This window comes from Camelus bactrianus, chromosome 3 (genome assembly GCF_048773025.1).
Source record: "Camelus bactrianus isolate YW-2024 breed Bactrian camel chromosome 3, ASM4877302v1, whole genome shotgun sequence".
NCBI lineage: Eukaryota > Metazoa > Chordata > Mammalia > Artiodactyla > Camelidae > Camelus > Camelus bactrianus.
In genome coordinates, this window is record NC_133541.1 from 25,066,911 (window position 1) to 25,089,660 (window position 22,750).

A 22,750-nucleotide genomic window follows, 5' to 3' on the forward strand; every position below is an offset into this window, starting at 1 on the left:
TCTTGATCTTTCTGGTCCTTATTATTCTCATTTAAAATTAAGATCCAATTCAGACAAACGTATCTAATGAGCATAATTAAATTGTTTTTATATTAGAATGTAAGACTGGATCCTGTTGATTCTCATTCTAATTTAAATATGGGAAGTCAGATTGGTTTACCTAAGCCCCTAAAATTGTGTATAACTCCTGGAACTTCTTAAAGAGAGCATCCACTAAGTACTACCAATAATCTACTCTTATTATAAGCCTACTTGTAAATCTCATTAGTATAGGGATTTGGGCTTCTCTTTTTTTGCAGTACAAACTAAGAGGCAGTTTTTCAAGCAAGGATTGTCTCAACACTCATTAATCCCCTCAACATGTACTGAACATCAACTGTGTCCCAGGCTTATATCTGCTAGATGCTGGCAAAAATAAACAAGTTGTGCTTTCATGAACTTTTCAATCTAGGAGACAATAATTTTTTAATCGTAAAATTGAACTGATAGGTGCTACAAAGAGAGCTACCTGAAGCTACCAGATGTAATAGGGAGACCTGCTCCAGTCAGTAAGGGTGATCAAGAAGTGGTTCCCCTAAGAAAACGATTCTTGACGTCTAACAAATAAGTAGGCGCTAAATAGGCAAAAAAAAAAAAAAAAAAAAAAAAAAAAAAAAGTATGTGAGGCACGTAAAGGTGAGGATAGTGAGAATAATCTTGGCAGGTACAAAAAAGTCTGTGGGAGAAGACCTGAGAAATAATAAGATTAAGGTTGCAGTTCAGTGTGTGGTGGGGAAGTGAGAAAGTTGGGCAGTTGGGGGCTTTCAAAGCCATGACTTTCTAAATTGACAGCCACTTAAGAGTTTTAAGCAGGAGATTACCATAATCATACTTGTATTTTAAAAGACTATTCTAGCGCCATCTGAGAAGTGAACGCAGAAAGTCGGGCTAGGAGGCTATTGGTTACTGATCTTCATGGAAGGATGGCCCTGAAGGTGGCAAGTTCTCGAGTGCTGATGTTTAGAAAGTAAATTGATACAACCTGCTGATGGAGTAAACTATAAACGAGTTCATTGCGCCTCTGATTTCAAGTCAGGAATTGTTTTTAAATGGCTGGTAAAATAAATGAAAATAGGCCCATTCGATTCCAAACACTGAGACCTCTGCGTGAGAATCCGTGGAGTCGGCGTGCCTGGCCTCTGGGGAAATGCTCCCTGATGCAACATAGTTTGGCGATCGCGTGCACTAAGGAATGTCGGAGGAAAGGCGCTCCTCCCTGGATCACTAGGGCTTGGGTCGTGGGAGCCCAGGACTGCAAAGAGGAGGGCTCGCTCCACTCGCCGCCACAGGCTTGGGGGCCCTGGGAAGTACCCAGAACTCAGCAGTCACGCCAGGTGAAGAGGCGCCAAGGAAGCAGGAAATCCTGGCTTCTGTCGCTGTGCTTGTCCCATTGCCAAAGAAGGTGATCGGGTTGCCGGAGACTTTCCGGAAGCTCAGACTCTACCCCTCTCATTCGCTACGGTGGCCGAAAAGGCCCTGGATAGGCCTCTGCAGACGCAAGAAGGAGCGCGCGCATAGCCGACTTCTCGGTTCTGGGAGAGACCTGCGGGCTGGTTCCCCTCCTGCTCCGCAGCATCCTGATTTCCTATAACTGCCGTCGTCCTAACAAGCTTTCGGTTTAGAGAAAGGAGGGCCCGCCATTCCCCATTGTCGATTGGCTGCCCGTTCTTCCGGCAGGTTAGGAGGCGGGGTTTGGGCGCTTTCTTATTGCATCAGCCGGTCTCTTATGGACCACTTGGCGAAGGTGCCCTGTTCCCTGCAGTCGAACAATTTCCCGGCAGTCGCCGCCCTCCTTTGCCTGGCGTCCGCCCTGCTTTCCTTGAGACCGTCGTTTTGGGATTCAGTTTTCTTTTGGTGGTTTGTCAGTGTCGGAGGAGAAGGCCAGTAGCCCTTCAGGGAAGATGGGAGACGAGGAGAAGCCGGTGAGTACGCTGAGTGGAACCTGGAGGCTGGGCTGGGGCTCTCCTGGTACCTACCTTGCCCAAACGAGGGAGCGGCCCAACCGGGTCGGGCGCGGAGGATCCTAAGGAGGAAGATTGGAGCTCCTGGACAGGTCAGGGCCCCCTTTGGAGAAGAGTCTCAAATTCATAAATTACGGCAGGGCCTTCCGGATCATCTCTGGGGCCGCCGTCTTTTTGCAGATGAGGAAACTGAGACCTTGAGTGTCTCGGTTTAGACCCACACCTCTAATTAGAAGCCAAGACTTAGAATTAGAATCTAGGGCTCCAGACTCACCTTAGTAGGGAAGAATGTTGCAGAGCCGCATTTTATTTTAAAACCACGTAGGGGTAAAGAGCCCCACTTTAAGGAAGGGAAAACCGAATCACCATGATCTGGTACAACTTCCCCAAATTTGGGGAGTTTATATGGTGGAGGCCGGATGACCCCAGCGGACAAAACTCTAGGGAAGTTATACAATTCCCTGCCTAGTGCTGGCGGCCTGCCTTACGGCATTCACAAATGCTCAGCATTTCACCTGTTCCTTTTAGTGTCATCCATTGCTTAGGAACATCTTCACAATCCTCTTCTGTGTACCAGGTTTGGGGTTGAAATTTTAGATAGCTTTTACATAACTCGTGCATTTTTGCTATGCTTACATTAGAAAGTAAAGAACGGTTGCCCATCATCTTCCCAGTTGTTGTAGTAAAGGGGAAATAGTCCTCAGGGTTCCAGAGAGACCCATTTTAATGTCCTGGCTCTTCTGTTTACTAGCTGTATACAGAGGGGAAATTATTGTCTTTGAGCCTCTAGTCTCATCTGTAAAATGGAGAGGGATTTAGAACACGAAAAAACTTTGGTGTTAATTCTCTCCTTTTCCGTTATTCCTATTTATATAGTAAATATCCATGTGGCTAAAACCAAAAACATTTAATCAGAAAAATAGAATCATTTCGTTCTCTTTCCATTTTAAATCTACACAGACAGACCTGCAGTTAATTTTTACTTCTCTTTTTACCTGATTATACTTAACTAGTTACATTAATCCTGTAGTATAGTGAAGACATCCAGGTAATCTTATAACCCTGTCAGTACTTTACCTGATTAGAATGGATTAAATGTATGTTCATTGTTCATTTATTGACTATAAATGAACCTTAAAAGTTTATTAAGTCCTAAATCCCAGAGTGGGGGAAATGTTAGCTCAGCATGAAATTAGGAGTCATATTTTTAAATTTTAATTTATTTTTTAAATTATACAAGATGTAAGTTTTATATAATTGAAAAGAACAACCAAAATGCCCACAAGTAAATAAATGGATAAATGAATAATGGAATGTTTTTTGGCAATAAAATGGAGTGAAATACTGATATATGTAATATGGGTGATCTTGAAATCATTATACTAATTGAAAGAAACCAGTCACAAAAGACCACATGTTGTATGATGCCATTTATATGAAATGTCCAGAATAGGTAAAGCTGTAGACAGAAAGATTAGTGGTTTCCAAGTGCTGGGGGGAGGGGTAAACAGAAAGTGAATGCTAATGGTAAAGGTTTCGTTTTTGGGTGATGAAATTGATCCTGTTGCTAGTTAGGCAACAGTAAATAAATATACTGAAAACCATTGAATCGTCTTCTTTATGTGGGTGAATTGTATGCTATAGGAATATATCCTTTTTTTTTTTTAGTGGAGGTACTGAATATTGAACCCAAGACCTCACACATGCTAAGCACACACTCTACCACTGAGCCATACCCCCACCCCCAGAAATATATCTTAATAAAACTTTTTTTAAAATTCAAAGATCAAAAACATACAGAATTAAAGTCACCCCTTCACATCCCCAGTTCTACCCTCAAAACTCCTTCACTGTTGATCACATCTCTTAGAGTTGACCACAGTCAATACCTGGGTGGGTATCTTTTTTTTCTGCCACTTACAGACTTTGTGAACCTGGAAGAATAATCTAACTTTTTATAATTTATCTATAAAATGGGAATAATGGCCATCTCACAGTGTTTCTGTGAGAATCAGATGTGATTGTGGAGGAACTTTGTAAATTATATAACTTTTCGTAGTAAAATTTGCTTTAGAATGTTTCTGTCTGAGCAGTCACCGGGAAGTAAGTAATTCTTTTTTGAGAAGATACTTTTCTAGGTTTCCCATAATGTGGTTCAGAGTTTCTCGACCTCAACACTCTTGACATGGTGACTGAATAATTCTTTGTTGTGGGAAGCTGTCCTGTGCATTGTTGGATGGTTAGCAACACCCCTGGCCTCTACCCACTATATGTCAATCACGCCCCCCAGTTGTGACAGCCAGAAAGGTTCCCAGACATTGCCAAATGTCTGCAGGGGAGCAAAATTGTTTCTGGTTGAGAACCACCAGTAAGACCAACTCTGCCGTCAGTTGCCTTATTGCACAGGACTTACTGCTTGAAACATTCTATGACTTCATGTATTTCAAATTGAAGTCCTCATTCCTTATGGTAGCTTTTAGTGCTGCTTTCTGTCTGAACACTAGTCTATCTTAACTGACATTATTTCCTAAAAGGTTTAGTCATTTTCCATAGCTCACCCTCTCACTCCTTCTCCCACTCTTCCTCTTTCTCTGACCATAGACAGGAAGTGTCTGTGTACATGTAGAAAAAATTTCCTTTCTCAAAATCCAGCCTGTTGAAATCTCCATCATTTAAAGCCCTAGCAGTTACTGTTGTCCTAGCTTGTTTGCCACCTGAGTGGAGTGCCACAGCTGTATTCTTTTCTCCTCCAGGAGTTTCTCATACATGTATGCCTTAGTTTCCCTGGAGAGGTGGTTTGCACATGGTAGGGACTGGGTCTCAGGTTTGCTTCTTCCACAGGGTTTAACAAAATACTGTGAGCACAGAGTAATTGTGGAATGGGATAGATGTATTGTGTTAGTTTTTTTTTCCCCAAAAAAATACTTTTACTGAATAAATCGCATGCTTCTTGTGGCTGTATTTTTGGTGTATGTCCATTTAAACCTGAGGTGAGAGATATGAGAACAGGCAAAATGAATGAAATTTGAGGACATGAATATTATCAAGTAACTCCTGCTTTTTTAGGACTTGTCTTTATTGTAAGTTAGCTTGCCTTGTGCAGTAGTGAAATTTTCTATCTTTCAAAATCAGATTTCCACTGTAAAAAAAAAAGATGCTAAAATAACACCCTCAGTACTTTTCTGGGGGCAGCATGGAGGGATGTCAGATTAGGTTAAGATATAAAACCATCACGTCTGTTTTACCTTTTTAGGTGGGTGCCGGTGAGGAGAAGCAAAAGGAAGGAGGCAAGAACAAAGAAGGATCTGGGGATGGAGGACGAGCAGAGGTAAGTGTTTCAGGGCTCTGTCGTCAAAGACTGACAGGTGGCAGGGAGCTGTCTCAGACTGATCCTGTGTGAAATTCTAATGGTTTACGTCGGGGTGTAAGATGGCACTAGGTGGAAAAATCGGGGAGAAGAATTAGAAAGGTCTGAGAGGGGGAAAAGTTGGTGAAAGTGGACTGTGGAAATTACTCAATTGCCAAATTGGATGCTCGCTGACCATTTTATTCAAGGAGATGCTGATACTTGGTGTTTCAGTTAATACTGAGTATGACAGGAAACCAAAGAAAGCTCAGTCCCTTCACCCCTTTCGCACTGTTTCCACCTGGACCTGCCACTGAGGTTTAATTATAATCCATGACAAATGTTGACGCCTCTCAAGTATAGATAAATGCTTTCAGTTCCCCGGGCTCATGCTAAAAGGAGGTGGCATTTCGAAAGTCAGCCCGAAATTGAAAGTCAGCCCAGAGTTGGTCTGGACCCTGGGCTTTCTGCTCTGGAGGTGCTTCAGCTTGTCTTCCTACTCTTGTTTTTAAGTCAAACTACAGTGAACTATGCTTCCCCTTTTGCTTTTGTCATTACAACCATTTTATTAGCGACTCTTTGGAAAACTACCAGAATACAGAGCAAAAGAATAGGCTTTTCAGAAGTCTACTGTGGCACAATAAACTGGCTTTAAAGAGCTGTTGTTATAAATGTTGCATTGCTACATTTATAGTGCTTCCATTTACTTAAGGGTAAGTTTGTAGATGATTAAAAGTTGCTTAGAGCCCTACATAGCCATCTCCCTTGTGTTTTTGTCCAGTATATCCTACTGTCATTGTGAGGAGAATTGTAGGATTGTGAATTTAAAAATTTGCAAGTAGATAGAAAAATGCATATGTTCCCTATTTCTCTTTTTACTTTCAGTATAAGTAGTGCATACTGTTCTGTTACAGCTTGAGAATTAGCCTGGAAGTAGGAAATAAAGCGTCTAATTAGAGGACTTTTCTGAATAAAGAATTGTGCATGTGGCATGTGATTTATTATATTGTTTTAAATGATCTGTCTGGGGAAAAAGAGTGCAGTGAAATGTCCAAGACCTTTCCTCCCCCTCCTTGCTCGCAATATTTATGTACTTGTCTTGTTCCCCTTCTGAGGCCAGCAAGCAGGTCTTACTCTTCTCTGCATCCCCAGGGCTGAGCACAGAGTATCTGCTCAGTGAATGTTGAATAAATTAAGTTTGACACTAAGTTCTTCTGATTGGGAAGTGTCAAATGGATGTGGAGACAAACTGCAGTAAGTTACAGAGGGTCATGTGGGTGATGTGGCCTGTGCTGATGCTTCTGAGTAGGTAGGACCAGGTGAGCTGCTTTGGCCTGAGGGATTCAGAGCATGGCTGTAGAATGACAGGCTCTGAGCTTTCAGTTAATTTTTTTGATGCTTCACTGTCTAGGATTGTGGACCCCTGTGACAGTGTAATGAAAAGCTCCCAAAGAGCACCTAAATGACTAAAGAAGGGAAAAGGCTGCTGTAGGAGGGAATTACAGAGAAATTAAGGCTCGACTTCCACGTGAAAAATTGAAGGCCAAGAAAAAATAAGATTGAACTCCCAAATTGAAATGAGAAGGAAATTTTGTATAAGGGGGAAAAAAAACTAAAAGCGCTACTTCGCATTAGGTATAAACTTATGATTCTAAGAAGTAATATTCGACCAGGCTAAAATCTATATACATTTTTAAATTTTGTGACTATTGTTTTTTTAACTGTGATACTAAGGGTATTGGTGTCTGTGGTTGACAGAATAGATAACCATGATAACCGGAAACCATAGTACCCAGGCTGGCCAGGCAATGAGTCCATATGGAATGGTTGATTTTATTTTCTGTTATCAGAAGTCATTTTTTCTAGGATTAGATACTAGCTTGTGCTCCTTTCAGATTAATTGGGTTTTGTTGACATATATTATTTGTACCACTTTGGACAGCATTATCAAAATTGAATAACTTAAAGCATATGTTTGAATAAGTTATTATAGCTGACTGATTAATTTAAATCCATGTGAAGATAGAAACTCATGGTAAAATTAAGCCATATCTTCTTTGCTTTTGTATGCAGCTGTTAATATTCATGTTATTTTCAACTGAAGACCGTAAATGATATAGATATTAGTGGTTTGACTATTTTGTGACCACAGATTCACTGCCTGCTTTTTGAAATATTTTGAAGACTGAAGTCTCTACTAGTAGAGGCAGTCAGATCTTTGATTGTTGTTTTTTCTTTCTTTCTTTGCCAAGCTTTCAGGAACCCAAGTGGATATCTTATATAAAATATTTTGGTTCATTTTATCCACTATGGACAGTAGTGTTGTTTTCTTATTTTGCTAATTAAATGTTCCCAAGAAAGGTGGTGATCGTGGTTTCTTTGAATTCAGTAATTACTTTCTTTGAATGCAAGCCCTTAAATCAAATAAATATATAGTTCATTAGTTAAGAGTTGTAAGTGGACATGTAGGCTGACCAGCTGCACAGACCATCCCTTGAACAAGACTGAAACAAAATGGAAAAGCCAGCTAGTTGTTGTTGTTTCCAGTATTGTTTATAACTCTACTTATAATTCGTTAGAAAAGAAAACACCTTAAAAGAAAAAAAAAATCACTTTATGCAAATAATAGCAGAATGTTGTTGTAGCTGTTCATTCAGGATGCTGGCAGCCCAGATGTTTATTATGTTATTTATATTTTTTTATTTTCTTTAATCCCTTAAAGTGAAAATTGCAAGAAGAAAGCATTTAATTCCTTCTTCTGCCTTCATTTAGGACAAGATAAGTGATTTTTTTGGCAATCCATGTACCACATTGAATTATAATTATGGATTTTTTTATTGTCTGTGTTTATTATTTCTTTCACTTTCCTGAAAAAGGAAAAGCAAGTGTTTACTGCTTACTTATTTCTTCATTTATTGTCTTACAGTTGAGTCCTTGGCCTGAATATATTAATACACGTCTTGAGATGTATAATAAACTAAAAGCAGAACACGACTCCATTCTGGCAGAAAAGGCAGAAAAAGATAGCAAGCCAATTAAAGTCACCCTGCCTGATGGTAAACAGGTTGATGCAGAATCCTGGAAAACTACGCCGTATCAAATTGCTTGTGGAATTAGGTATAAGCTACACCTGTCTTAACCTTCTGTTGTTTGTAACTAAATTTTTTTTTATCTTGCCATGCTTTATCCTCGTAATGTTGTTATGCTCCTGTTCAGTGTTCTTAATGTTTAATTTACCTTGGGATTTTTAAAAAATCAAAATGATGTAGTCAAGATTCAGAGTTAATATTTGAAAGAGTCAACGTTGGTCTTACTTTGGAAAGGATTTTATATCATTAGTTCTACTTTAATCATAAAGTATCACATAACGAAGTAGAGGATGCTTCACCTATTAAGACTTAAAACATCTCAGTTCTAAAGTTAAAAATGAAGGTAAGTCATCTCAAATGGGAAAAATAAGCTAGTATATGGCCCATGAAAAAAAGTACCATTTTTATAAATCTAATTTTTTTATAAATGTTAAGACTCATTGGATTAGGAAGAAGTTATTTTAAGTAACTGAAAATTAGATGCATACTTTGTCATAGAATAAATACTTTGCTATTCTGATATCATTGGAATGAATAGTTAATAAGTTTATCAAATGATAAAGTTTGGAAAGCATAAATTGATACATATATCTTCTACCAGGTGTTGACAAACTGTGTTCATAGCCTGTTTTTGCACAGTTCAAGAACTAGGAATCATTCTTACGTATTTAAATAGTTTGAAAAAAATAAGACAGCTTAGAAGAATATGTGAGAGAGACCATGTATGGCCTGCAGTCTACAATATTTATATGGCCCTTTACAGAAGAAGTTTGCCAGTCTCTTTTTAAACATTTTATCTTGAAATATGTGCATATGTATTAATTCATTAGTTATATAAAGTAAGACCAAGGTTTTGGAGGGTGGAGCGCTAATTAGAGTCTTTCATTATTATAATCATTATATATTGAGCTGAAATAAAGAAGTCACCATGTGAATTGGTTATAATCCATGGGAAATTCAGTGGTAGCACTGAAAATGGGATAGGAATTGATTATTTCCTTCTGTTCTGTTCTGATCCTTCAACGGGGAAGGCTGCATAAACTTGATTGTAAACCCTTAACAGAGCAAGGAGAGAACCACCACCCCGCCCCCAGTATGCCTAGCTGGCTGAAGCCTTCTGGTGGTAGATTTGTTTAAGACTGAAAGTGTGAGGGCTGTACACTTTCCCTTCATACCGTAGGGGGCTGCCTGGACTGTCACAGGCTGGTTTCTCTAGCCACACGTTCTGATCTGTAATCTGACTAATCATATTCAGCTCTGCTCTCTCCACCCAGCTTCCTGCACCTTTCCGCTCACATCCATGCCCATTCCCGCGTTTGGAGTGCCGTCTCCTCTCTTCTTCCTGTCCAAGTCTTTGGATCCTTCAGCCCCTCATCACTTTCTTTGTTTTCAAAGCCCATCCAGACTGCTCTGACCTGTGCTTTCCCCTCCCTGGAGCTCCCGTTTGATCTGAAATTTCATCACTTGAGACTTGTATTTTGTACTGCGTACTGCATATCCAGATAACATTTTTGCCCATGTTTTTAAGATGTTTTATCATCTTAGCCATTTGCAGGATCCTGAGATTAGCATTGCCTCTCAAAGGAAAGATCTGTTACGGATTTCCGGCAAGAGAAAAGCAGAGAGGTTGTTTAGAACCCCACCCCCACCCCTTTTTTCCTTTGGAATCTAAATAGCTTGGCTTTGTGGAAAACTTAATTTGGAGAAATTTAAAGATTAATCATACCACTGGAAATTGTTATTGTCTGTTTATCACAGTTGCCATGTTTGCTGAAACAAGAAACATTAAATGTCAAATAATAGTGTTCTGAATTTTCAGAATCTTCTAATTATATTCTTAGGTACATTTTTAAAATGTTGTTGCTGTTTACATTTTATTTCAGAAAGATAAATATACATGAAAATATAATGTACAGGCAGACCTCAGAGATATTATGGGTTCGTTTCCAGACCACCACAATCATGCCAGTATTGCAATGGAGCAAGTCACATGAATTTTTTGGTTTCACAGTGCATATAAAAGTTGTTTATTCTATACTGTAGTCTGTAAGTATACAGTAGCATTATGTCTAAAAAATGTACATACCTTAATTTATCAATACTTTATTGCTAAAAATGCTGACCATCATCTGAGCCTTCAGCAAGTCATAGTAGTAGCATCAAAGATCGCCGATCACAGATCACCGTAACAAATACATATAATAATAATGAAAAAATTTGAAATATCAGGAGAATTAACAAAATGTGACACAGAGATATGAAGTGAGCAAATGCTGTTGGAAAAAATGGTGCTGGCAGACATGCTTGATGCAAGGTTGCCACAAACCTTCAATTTGTTAAAAAACAAACGCAGTATCTGCGGAGTGCAGTCAAAGGAGGTATGCCTGTATCTAATGTTTATTTTCATGTTCTTGTTCTCAAATTAACTGTTGTGCTACAGAAGATTCTTTTTTAGATTCTTGTGTTTTTATACATGTGTGTGTATTTTTAAAGTCAAGGCCTGGCTGACAACACTGTCATTGCTAAAGTGAATGAAGTTGTGTGGGACCTAGACCGTCCTCTGGAGGAAGATTGTTCCTTGGAGCTTCTCAAGTTTGAAGATGAGGAAGCTCAAGCGGTAAGTTTTTATTCAGATTGATATTTACAGTCTTTTCCAGCTAATACTAAAGCCAAGAGGTGGCTAAGGTTTGTTGATGTCTCGTTGCCATGTTTGAAATCTTCATTTTGTCAGACCATCCCATTTTTCTTTGAATTTTCAGGTGTACTGGCACTCGAGTGCTCACATAATGGGTGAAGCCATGGAAAGAGTCTATGGTGGGTGTTTGTGTTACGGTCCACCAATAGAAAGTGGATTCTATTACGACATGTACCTTGAAGAAGGGTAAGTTACTTAACTGGATAAAGAAAAATGAAATCTGAGTTACTCTGGGTCCAGACATTATTTTTAAAGAGTTCTCAATAAAGGTTTATAAGTCACCAAGGATTCCCACCATCAGAACTTGCAGTGTCATAGTAACCCATGAAGTAGCGGGAGCTTTAATAAGAGCTTCCTTCTAGATCGATGGAGGTGGAGCCCTAAGCTGCACTGGGAAGTGAAATGAAGCTTGGACTTCTCCTTTTCTTTAAACCTGGTTACAGAGTTAGAGGGGGAAGGTGCACTAGAGGGAATGGTCTGCACAGTGACCAAGGTAGAAGTCATGGAAAATAGAAAAATAATTTATTAAAAATTTGTAGGTTAAAATTCTTAATATATGATTCAGGAGTCTAGCTTTTTTATATTAAAACCCTTGAAATATTCTCAAGAAACACTCCTGCAAGCTGCAGTTTGAGTAGGATGGAATGGAAAGAGATTAATTATGTTCTCTTCTTCAGGGGTGTGTCCAGCAATGATTTCTCTTCTTTGGAGGCTCTGTGTAAGAAAATCATTAAAGAAAAACAAGCTTTTGAAAGATTAGAAGTTAAGAAGGAAACCTTATTGGAAATGTTTAAGGTAAATTGAACAGTTAACATGTGGCCTCTATTTTTATTTCACTCATTAATGTCACTTGAAGTTGTCACATTGGGGCTTCATGTACTAAGTTGATATCTATCCTGTTCTTTAAAAAAATTTAACAGTATTTTCAAAACATGAAATGCTGACATATTTATAATCATACAGTGTTTAAATAAGGTGTACTTTAAATTATATTTTATCTATAGTATTTAGAAGTGAAAATTAAAGGATGGTTATTTAAAAAAAAATTTTTTCTTATTTTCAGTACAACAAGTTCAAATGCAGGATATTGAATGAAAAAGTGAATACTCCAACTACCACGGTCTACAGGTGAGGAGAATATCAAGTGTGATTAAATACCACTGACGTATATGTCATTTAAAGTCTTAATTACAATCCCTTTCATTTTATCTTTAGGTGTGGCCCCTTGATAGATCTCTGCCGGGGTCCTCATGTCAGACACACTGGCAAAATCAAGGCTTTGAAAATACACAAAGTAAGCACTGTAACTTTAATGATGGTATAAACATACTTGTGTCCTAACGATATATGTTGATACTTGCATTGGTTTCTCTTTTCGGCTGTTTTTCTCTTGCATATGTAAGGGTGGATTTTTTTTCTCATGTTCTCTGCTGACTATGGGTACTACATGTCAGTAGCCTTTTTTTAACTGAAATTCTCAAGCAGTGACTGACTCACCATTCATCATGGGACCGCACAGGGATGGAGATTTGGAGAATTTACAAAATCACACAGTGGACCATCTTGGCTCTAAAAGCTTTGAGATTCACTGTGGGAGTATGTGCTTTTGCCTTTTGTGTGTCTAAGGTAGTAATTACCCAAATAGTTCCTTTTAACCAAACTAATCCTGCCAGTTTTATACTAGCACATAATATTTAATGGGTGGTTATTAAAGTGCACTCTAAATCCTAAGAATAGCTGAGTCATTTAAAAAAACATTTTTTTTGGTTGGTTTGTTTTCCATTTTTGTTCAATCATCTTGTGGAAGATGCCCTTGCAGTCATGTTTGTGGAGTTCTGCTGTGAGTGGGTATTGAGGGGGTGAACAGTTTTGAGGGGATTAAGCAGCAGTTTTGTGCTGCAGAATGAGTGCAACTACCCTGGCTAGGCCTCAGCAACTGGGAGGTGTTTACTGAGTGTGCGCTTTTTGTGCCATTTTTCTTGCCATAAGGACTAAATATGAGTTTGACTCATAATGTGACTGTGAGAAATAACCTCTAACTCTTAAAATAACGGAGATACTTAAAAATTTGAATATTATTTCATGGTTATTTCTTGTTTTCAGAATTCCTCCACCTACTGGGAAGGCAAGGCAGATATGGAGACTCTGCAGAGAATTTATGGCATTTCATTCCCAGATCCTAAAATGTTGAAAGAGTGGGAGAAGTTCCAAGAGGAAGCTAAGAACCGTGATCATAGGAAAATTGGAAGGGTATGTTTAAAAAAGAATATGATGTGTCTAGACTGAGTTTTCTTTATTTTCATTTGAAATGTGATTGTATTAGGTGCTAGGAATTGATTTTTGAAGAGATGCTATAGCTTGATACCTTAGAAATTCCCTGGTCTCACTGACTTATTTTATTATTTTTTTTAATGGAGGTACTGGGGATTGAACCCAGGACTTCATGCAAACTAAGCATGCGCTCTACTATTGAGCTACACCCACCCCACCCCTGGTCACTGACTTATTTTAAAGATGTGGAAACTTAAGTCCCAGAAAGATTCATCTACTTGTTGCCCAAGATGACACAGTGAGTCAGTGATGGATTCTGTGGTGTCATTTTCTTTTCCTTCTAGCCCTGAATGTTTCCTAAGCTGGAAGTTAGGTTTAGTAAAAACATTCCTTTCTAGAAGTGAGTTCACTCTATGCCAGGCGTCAGGTTATGGCTATTAGCTTTTGAAGCTTGAGCAGGAGGCAGCATCCACTGTCAAGCTCTCTTGGCTGGCTGACATGAACTCCAGCAGGAAGGAGGCCACCAGCAATTGGTGGGGTCCCTCCTTCAGAACTTGGGTGTTTAGGATAGTGGGTAATGGGCAAGGAGGTAGGAGGGTGTTCCTCTTTGACCATGACCCAAAGTTAGCCCACTTCTCCATCATCTACTTCATTATCGGTCTTTCTCAGTCTCCTTCCTGCTACTCCTACTCTGAAAGAAAAAAAACACTCAGAGCTTGGAGCATTGAGGAATTCAAACTCTGAGATCCCCTGCTTTGCAGAGTAGAGGAGAATAAGACCCCTGCTCCGTGCCACTCTTGGGTAAACTTGACTGGACTTAGGAACGTAACAGGCAGAGAATGTACTCATGCTAAGTTGTAAAGGGACTGTAATTCTGTACCATTAATTTGCACCCTAGAAACGTCAACATGTTTTATTTGATTTGGGAATGGCACCGGTTAAAATATGAGAAGTCATGACCATATTCTGAACTCAAGAACCCTGAAGTTCATGTTGATATTATGTACACATATAAACTTTCTTTTACTTTTGTTTACTCAGGACCAAGAACTGTATTTCTTCCATGAACTCAGCCCAGGAAGTTGCTTTTTCCTGCCAAAGGGAGCGTACATTTATAATATGCTTATTGAATACATCAGGGTAAACCATATTTATTATATATTATTATATAAGATGTAAGTTGATTTTATTAAATAAGGTCTACCAAGAGGAAAGAATCTTGTGTTTAAGAAGAAACATTTCAAAGAATAAAGTGAAATGGGCATATGAAGTCTCATAAAATGTTTAAAAAATTCTTCCCTCCTCCTACATGATTTTGTCCATATATATGGAGGTGTGTGCATGGGGTAAGCTGGTGAACTTGAAGTGGGGCCTGCAGTCCTTTACACAGGAGCTCCGTGGCTTTCTGACCCATTCTTTTGTATTTTCCTTGAAAAAGCAAGTTCATCTTTACATTGCTTTTTTGCTTTATGAACCATGAAGTGTTTCAAGCATATGTCAAGGAATAACACCGCCACCGTCGGGTACTCAGCACCTCATTTAACACACACCTACCCTGGGCTAGACTTGCTTCAGATTTTTTATTGAGATGAAGTTATACATATCTAGTAAGTAATACATATCTAGTAACTCCTTTTTGAAGTTAGCATGGATTCTTTTTGTCCATGTAATTTTTATATCTACCCCATAAATATATCCCCTAAGTTATGTATGTGTTTGTGTGCTTCAAACTTACGTATGTGGAGTCTCATTGTGTATCAGTCTGCACTGCCTTCTCTTTCTAGATATGTACAGATCCAGTTTGTTTCCCTTGTTACATACTAGCCCGTGATACCACTACCCAGTATGCCCGATTCTTTACTGGGGGACACAGATGTCACCTCTCATGGCACCACATTACTGACGGTGCTGCCCAGCTGCCTTACATGCACGTGCAGGCGCTTCCTTTTTGGGAGATGCCTCCAAGTAGAGTTTCTAGATTGTAACATGTGCATCTTGGGCTTTCCTAGGCAGTATAAAATTGCTCTTTAAATTTTTACTTCGACCAGAGGTATGAGCACTTATTTCCCTGCACGTGCATTGTGTTTGTTTTCTAACAGAGTGAATATAGGAAACGGGGATTCCAGGAGGTGGTCACCCCAAACATCTACAACAGCCGACTGTGGGTGACCTCGGGCCACTGGCAGCACTACAGCGAGAACATGTTCTCCTTTGAGGTGGAGAAGGAGCAGTTTGCTCTGAAACCCATGAACTGCCCGGGACACTGGTATTCAGCAATTTTGAGTTTCTATCAGATTTTCTTGCAGTCAGTTCTAGATTGTTTTCCCTCCCTTGAAAGTACTTTGTTAAAAAACAAATTATCTAATCAGAAGAGTATTTAGATGCATCATTATTACGGTATTGTAACATCATCCACGCCCAGCTAGTGAACAAGCAAAATACAAAATGTGAGGCATAGCAGACTCTCTAGATTTTTTTTTTAAAGACTTATGTATCAAAACCTGCTGCTGCTGAACTGACATTCTTGGAAAATCTTCCTTGCCTTGAGGCAGTCCACTCTAACCTTCTTGAAAGTTGGGTGAAGAGCAACCGGGGGCAAGACTAGGGAGAGCCGGGGCTGCAGGTGGCTCAGTCATAGCTCCTAGTCCTGCTCCCAGTAGCTGGGCCTCGAGGGCAGAGTAGGTGAGACAGTGGAATCTCCATAAGGTAACTGGGTTGTGGGTCAGGGAACTGAGTTCAAGTTCATTCTTGGGTTTCTCAGATTCTTCAGATTTTCTGAAGCACCTTCAGACCAACAGGGAACTGAAGCACTTTTAAGAGCAACAAGAAAGTATAGACTTTAGTTTCCAGTGTTATAAATGATTTGTACATAGTTAAGTTTTCTTTTTTTTCTTCCCAATATGACTCTTAAAGGCAGTTCTCAAATTAATAGAAATATTGATCACAAAGCTATGACTCCAGACTTAGGGAAATAAATGTTTTATTCTCTCTTGTGGATGGTTCTATTTATTTTATTGGCTGCTTTATTCATACAGGCACTTCCATTGTTGTGCAGAGCCCAGACTTTGAAAAGTGTTTCTTGTCTAAACAACTAGAACCAGTAGCTTTTTGACAGCTTTTCTTATAATATTAGAGAAGCAGTTTTATTCTTGTGAAATTAAGTATCAATGGACTTTACTTTTTTCTTTAGCCTTATGTTTGATCATCGGCCAAGGTCCTGGCGAGAGTTGCCTCTGCGAGTAGCTGATTTCGGGGTGCTTCATAGAAATGAGCTGTCGGGAGCACTCACAGGACTCACGCGGGTGCGGAGATTCCAGCAGGATGATGCTCACATATTCTGTGCCATGGAGCAGGTACGAGACTCTGGGATAAAATACTTTGAAAGAAGTGTCAAGAAAATCAAGGAAAATTAACTACCACTGTGTCCCTTTTCTTTCTTTTTTTTAATTTAAAGATCGAGAGTGAAATAAAAGGTTGTTTGGATTTTCTGCGTGCAGTATATAACGTATTTGGATTTTCCTTTAAATTGAACCTGTCTACTCGCCCAGAAAAATTCCTTGGAGATGTTGAAGTATGGAATCAAGCTGAGAAAGTAAGTGGTGTTTTTCAGCATGCTTCAGTGTTATTTGACTGAAATTGGCTTGTTCCATAATGTAAGAAAGCCATGCCTCTTTAAATGGATAAAAGGAAAAGAAAATTGGAAATGGTTTCCAGGATTGTGTAAGCTAGTTTTTTTCTCTATGATTTTGTATTTTAGAAATGGTCGAATGTTTTTTCAGTCATCAAGCTATAACCTTTAAAGGGGTTTGTGTGTAAGTATGTCTACCTGGACAACATTGTAAAGCGAAGAATAGTGACCCATGAAAGTAATTGCAGTATTTCTAGTCTCATACTAGGCTGGAAGAAGTTGCAGATGAACAAAAATTAAAATCACTTTGCTTCATCCTTAGCAACTTGAGAACAGTTTGAATGAGTTTGGTGAGAAGTGGGAATTAAATCCTGGAGATGGAGCTTTCTATGGTCCAAAGGTCAGTACCAGAGTCTGTTTGGGAGTGATGTGAATTTCATTTTGGGGTGAAGAAATTACTTTAAGTTTAAAAAAAAAAAACCAGTCCTAATACAATCCAGTCTGTGCTTCTTAGATTGACATACAGATTAAAGATGCCATTGGTCGGTACCACCAGTGTGCAACGATCCAGTTGGATTTTCAGTTGCCCATCAGATTTAATCTTACTTTTGTAAGGTGAGTTTCTAGTGTTTGCTCTGAATATTCTTCAAGGACATATAAAAGAATATAGATATAAAATAAAGCAAAACAAATTTTTTTTTCTTTTCTAGCCATGATGGTGATGATAAGAAAAGGCCCGTGATTATCCACAGAGCCATCTTGGGGTCCGTGGAAAGAATGATTGCTATTCTCACTGAAAACTATGGGGGCAAATGGTAATTTTTGTCATTCTTTTCTTGTTTTTGTCTGGACCATGTAAATTGGCTCTAAGAAATGTCTACTTTCCAATTTAGTTATATTTGTATGATGGAAAAGGAGAATTACACCAGTTGGTCACTTCTGTTCAGTGACAGGTATCACTGAAAAGTAAGGAATCACAATCTAAATCCAGACTCTTAAGCTCCAAGAATATTTGTTACGAGTAATTATTTTTATTTCAGCACTTGATTTGTTTGAATATTATATAAATGCTTTCTAATTAGGAATTATTATTCAGTAAGAAACTTGTTTATTGCTCTGATTGCTTTTCAAGTAACCTGGGAAATTTATAAAACGTCTTTTTGTCTGCATAAACAAGAGTAGGCTTTTAGTGACAGCGTGTTCGGTGTTGCTGATCATAAGCGAGTATTTTGGACCCTTTAGAAGCCAAGCTTTTTTTTTTTTAACTGAAAGTATAGACTCCAGACTGATCAACATTTCTGTGTCTTATTTCTATAAGCTTATGTTTTTGATGGTGAGATATAAGCACACGACTTCATTTTATTTCCTAAGCAGCCTTGCCTGGGGCCGCATTTTGTAAACGGAGTTGAAAACAACACATGATTATAAGACATCCATTCTGTAGAGCCTGCCACGTTTTGTGTGATGTGTAACTTCTGTAAAATGTTGTAAATCTGTCTTATCGTCTGCATTGCAGTCACTTCAGTTTTATTTATAATTATAGTTAATTCAGACTTAATAGGAAATTCATCATACATATAAATGAAATAAGCTAATCTCTTTTCAGATATGTTTTACTGAATCAAATCAAATACAGAAAACATTCTCTGTGCCGTCTAAAAAGTAGGGACATCCTCAGCTAACTGCTCTACCAAACCTAGAGGGAAAAAAGCCCACAGTTTGGGTGGATTTAGTGCCTACTCCAGCCTTTTCCCTGATGTAACAAAACCACTGAAAATAGATTGATCCAGAGAAACTGGCCTGATTGATGTCTTGCAGCAGGGGGAGGGTCTGACCCTGAAACACCTGCAAGGGAGAATTGCAGACGAGGTCACCTTGTAATAAGTGAAAACACACTCATTTTTACCAAATACTATCACCAGTTGTTATCAGTTCCAATTTGCTGAATCCTGTAAAATGGATCTTGAATAAACTGAAGGCAAAGTCTTTGTTCCCCGTGAAGAATAAGTAAGAAAATAATGCTTGAGCAAAATAACTTGTTGAATAGAATAACTTAAATCACTAAGTATGTTTCTTTAACCCCTCTGGCAGCCAGTGTGTGTGGTGTTCTGTCACCCGATGTGTGACCTGTGGGGCACAGTTCCTGCCCCCTCTTTGCTTTGTCATCTGCTTAGCAAGACAAGTCTTACAGATTTTCCTGATGTAGGGTTAGTCTTCTGCTTCTGAATCTCCTTTTAGTCCTTATTGGATATCGACAAAAAGCTGAGTTCTTTAAAGTGGCCCTTTCATGTTTTGGGAAACGGTGCTCAAGAGTAGACTCAGAAATGTGCCACCATTGTTTAGGAGAGTGCTCAAGTCCACACTAAAGATTTTTAATTTCTTTTAAAGGCCCTTCTGGCTGTCTCCTCGCCAGGTGATGGTAGTTCCAGTGGGACCAACATGTGATGAATATGCCCAAAAGGTAAGTATGACTTTTCTTTAAATTTAATACATTTAATAGCTGTCATTTCAGCCTTTCAGATCTCAGTAAGCTGTCTTTTCTTGGTAAATCAAGCTGCTTGTGATAAAGAGAAATGTTAATATTTTCAATCTGTAGTGAACCTGAGTGGATCATATTACTGCTTTAATGCTTTTCTGTGTGGTTATGCTGTTAGAAGGCATAATTTGGAAAGTGTATACACTTGTATATTTTGGTGTTTAGTGTTAGCAGATGCCTCAGTATGATAAGTAAGTTCAAGTGCATAATGCAGCTTAAGCTGCTCTTTGATTCAGAGAGTAATTTTGCTCATTTCTAATGCACATTTCTTTAATTTGAACCTTTTTTTCTGGTTAGTGGCATGACACAGCAATGTTTTGCCCTACCTACCAAAAAGCTACCCTACTAACAGATGTATATAAAATATCCATTCATATATCACATCTTAAGAGTAGAACAATCTGTTACGGCAACAATTGTTATAGCAACAATTCCACTCTGAGGAATTTCAAATTGTTAAAAGTTGAGTTATAAAAAAATGCATTGTTTCATAATTACATAACACTGTAACATCAAAACCAGCGTGTTTCCAGATCATTAGAGTAAGTTGCACTGAAGTCTCAACTGTGAGCATTAACATTTGCTGATAAGCAAAAACCATTCAAGATATACTATATTCCTATTACTGCACGTAGTTTTAATTAGAAATGACGAGATTCACTGATGCTTCATGGTTAGTGGTACTTTCCCATATTTGCATTATGAAAAGTTCACACTGTAGGAAAAAAGTCTGTGTTATCTCATTTCTCAACTGGAGACGGTATACTGACTTTTCTCTTTCCATCTGGAGGTCGGATGGTGTTTGGAATTATGTAGCAGTGGTTTCATGGTTATGTTGAGTGGAGACAGGTGGGCACTGCTATTGATACTTAATGACCAGAGACCACAGGTGTTAAATGGGCTGCAGTTACCAGGCTACTCCCCTAATTGCAGAATAGCTCAACTCACATGTACGCAGGGCTCGTGTTAATTAAAGAAAACACTGGTGCTTTATTCTTTAACATACGTTACAGCTAAGAATGTAGTCTTAATCCTGGCATTCTAATAAACTAAAAACCCTTCTGAAATATGCATACTTATAAAATCCCAGCAGTTTCATTGGTTAATGATCACTAAGGCATAACAACCTATTAGTGAATTAAAAACAGTTCATTCAGATCTTTTTGTCATGTTAGTGGTAATTGGTTGTTGGGTAGATGGAAAATTTAATCTAGTTTATTTAATTCGTAATTTCTCTCTCAAGTATAAAGTACATCTTTTTGTAGTTCCAAGTCACAAATTAATAGTTTCAGTACATCTGTTAACATTCTTTTTTAATGCTTGCATGATTATCGAAATTGTATGTTAAATAAAAGCATTCAAGATCAAAATACAATTATCCTGGACGTGAAGAATTCTGTGTCTCTGTTTAAATAGGTGTGGCAGCAGTTCCACGATGCTAAATTCATGGTGGACATTGATCTGGATCCGGGCTGCACATTAAACAAGAAGATCAGAAACGCACAGCTAGCCCAGTATAACTTCATCCTGGGTAAGAAAGGAAGCTCACCAGAGAAAATCTGCCCACCCTGAGGAAAATTTGAAATCTTGAGATTCAGGCTTAAGAGAATTGTGTCATCAGTAGTTCCTTCCAGTCCTGATTCTCAAACTATATGCTTGTTCTATTAATATGACAAAGGAGCATTTTGGTTTGAAAAAGAGTAATCTTGAAAGGTTTGTCTAAAAAGTCTTCTCCCTTTCACCTACTATTTTTTCATATGGTGGGTTTTGATTAAGTTGGCTGGATTAAGTGGCTCAGCAAATAGCACTTTTAGTCTTTGCAAAATGGTGGGGGTTTTTTGGTTTGTTTTGCTTTTTAATGAATAGATTTAGTCAGCTGTACATTTTAATGAATCAGAAGCTACAGGGTAGATTTCCGTTCGAATGTTCAGTAAGAATCCTTTTACCTAGCAAAGCTTTGTGTTCTTTGGTTTAGTTGTTGGTGAAAAAGAGAAGACCAGTGGCACTGTTAATATCCGCACAAGAGACAACAAGGTGCACGGAGAACGTACTGTTTCTGAAACCATCGAGCGGCTCCAGCAGCTCAAGCAGTCCTACAGCAAACAGGCAGAAGAAGAGTTTTAAAGAGCTTGGCCCAGATTGGCTCAATGGAAAAGGATGAGCATGTTTTCATAACTTAACCTTGTACTCTGGTATAAAACTCAGTTTATATTGACCTGGGAGTAGTTTGGCAGAGTCTGCAGCCTTTTCTGACCTAGACAGATATTAGACAGTGTATATTTGCGGGAGGTAATTAAAAGTGATATAGTAAAATAATCATTTTATTCGTTAGATTTCTGAGCACTGGGAATAAAACATGAGGAATGGTCTAATGTAATGTGGAAGAATGTTTTTGTAAACTTAATGCAGCTAAAATACAAACTTTTTTCAAAATCTCATTAATATGAAGGAAATTTTAGAATTGGATTGCTACATAAAAATAAAAGCTTTTATTCACATCAGTTTCAACTGCTTTTTCCCTTGCCTCCTACACACCTACCTGGAACAAACCATTCGATTCAATATTTATCTTTCATGTTTTATAACACAGATGAGGTAAGTTGGGTAGAGTGTGCTGTTCTCAAACCGGGATATGGACCAGGTGTAGAAAGAAGGATAAGTCTTCAAAGAAATACGTTTCACAGATACAGAGAACAAATTAGTGGTTACGGTGGGGAGGGGGAAGAGAGGAGGGGCAGCACGGGGGAAGGGGATTAAGAGGTACAGACTATCATGTGTAAAATAAGCCACAAGGATATATTGTACAACAGTGAAATACAGCCAGTGTTTTATAAAAATGGAGTATAACCTTAAAAAATTGCGAATCATATTGTACACCTATAACATACAATGTTGTATATCAATATAGTTCAATTTAAAAAAAATACATATTTATAGCAGACTGTTCTGGGCTATAGAATCCTTTATACAAATTCCATGCTATAAGGGATAATTTATGAATTTCTTTTTTTTTAACCAGTGAGTGGTGTTTTGGAGAAGTAAGAAATTTCTTACGTGGATGCATATAGATTCCTCTTTAGTTACTTTAAAAAGGCAACATCTTTTCAGTTCGCCAGTAACTCCAATAGCTTGTTTGCTAGGGTCACTTCTAAGGGGAGCTAATTTGCATAGATTAATCCTGCCTT

The 22,750-nt window shown here is 38.4% G+C and overlaps 1 protein-coding gene across 1 annotated transcript; it reads left to right on the forward strand.

The window, feature by feature from the left end:
• The first annotated feature begins 1,520 nt into the window (after positions 1-1,520).
• On the forward strand, positions 1,521-22,066 carry TARS1 (threonyl-tRNA synthetase 1). Its single transcript, XM_010955561.3, has 19 exons — positions 1,521-1,961; positions 5,254-5,328; positions 8,273-8,463; positions 10,929-11,052; positions 11,195-11,316; positions 11,808-11,925; positions 12,194-12,258; positions 12,346-12,424; positions 13,234-13,380; positions 14,443-14,541; positions 15,501-15,667; positions 16,592-16,754; positions 16,856-16,993; positions 17,352-17,429; positions 17,544-17,644; positions 17,740-17,844; positions 19,418-19,490; positions 20,982-21,096; positions 21,541-22,066. The coding sequence occupies exons 1-19, from the start codon at positions 1,941-1,943 to the stop codon at positions 21,687-21,689; spliced, it is 2,130 nt and encodes a 709-aa protein (XP_010953863.1). The 5' UTR covers positions 1,521-1,940; the 3' UTR covers positions 21,690-22,066.
• Positions 22,067-22,750: the final 684 nt, after the last annotated feature.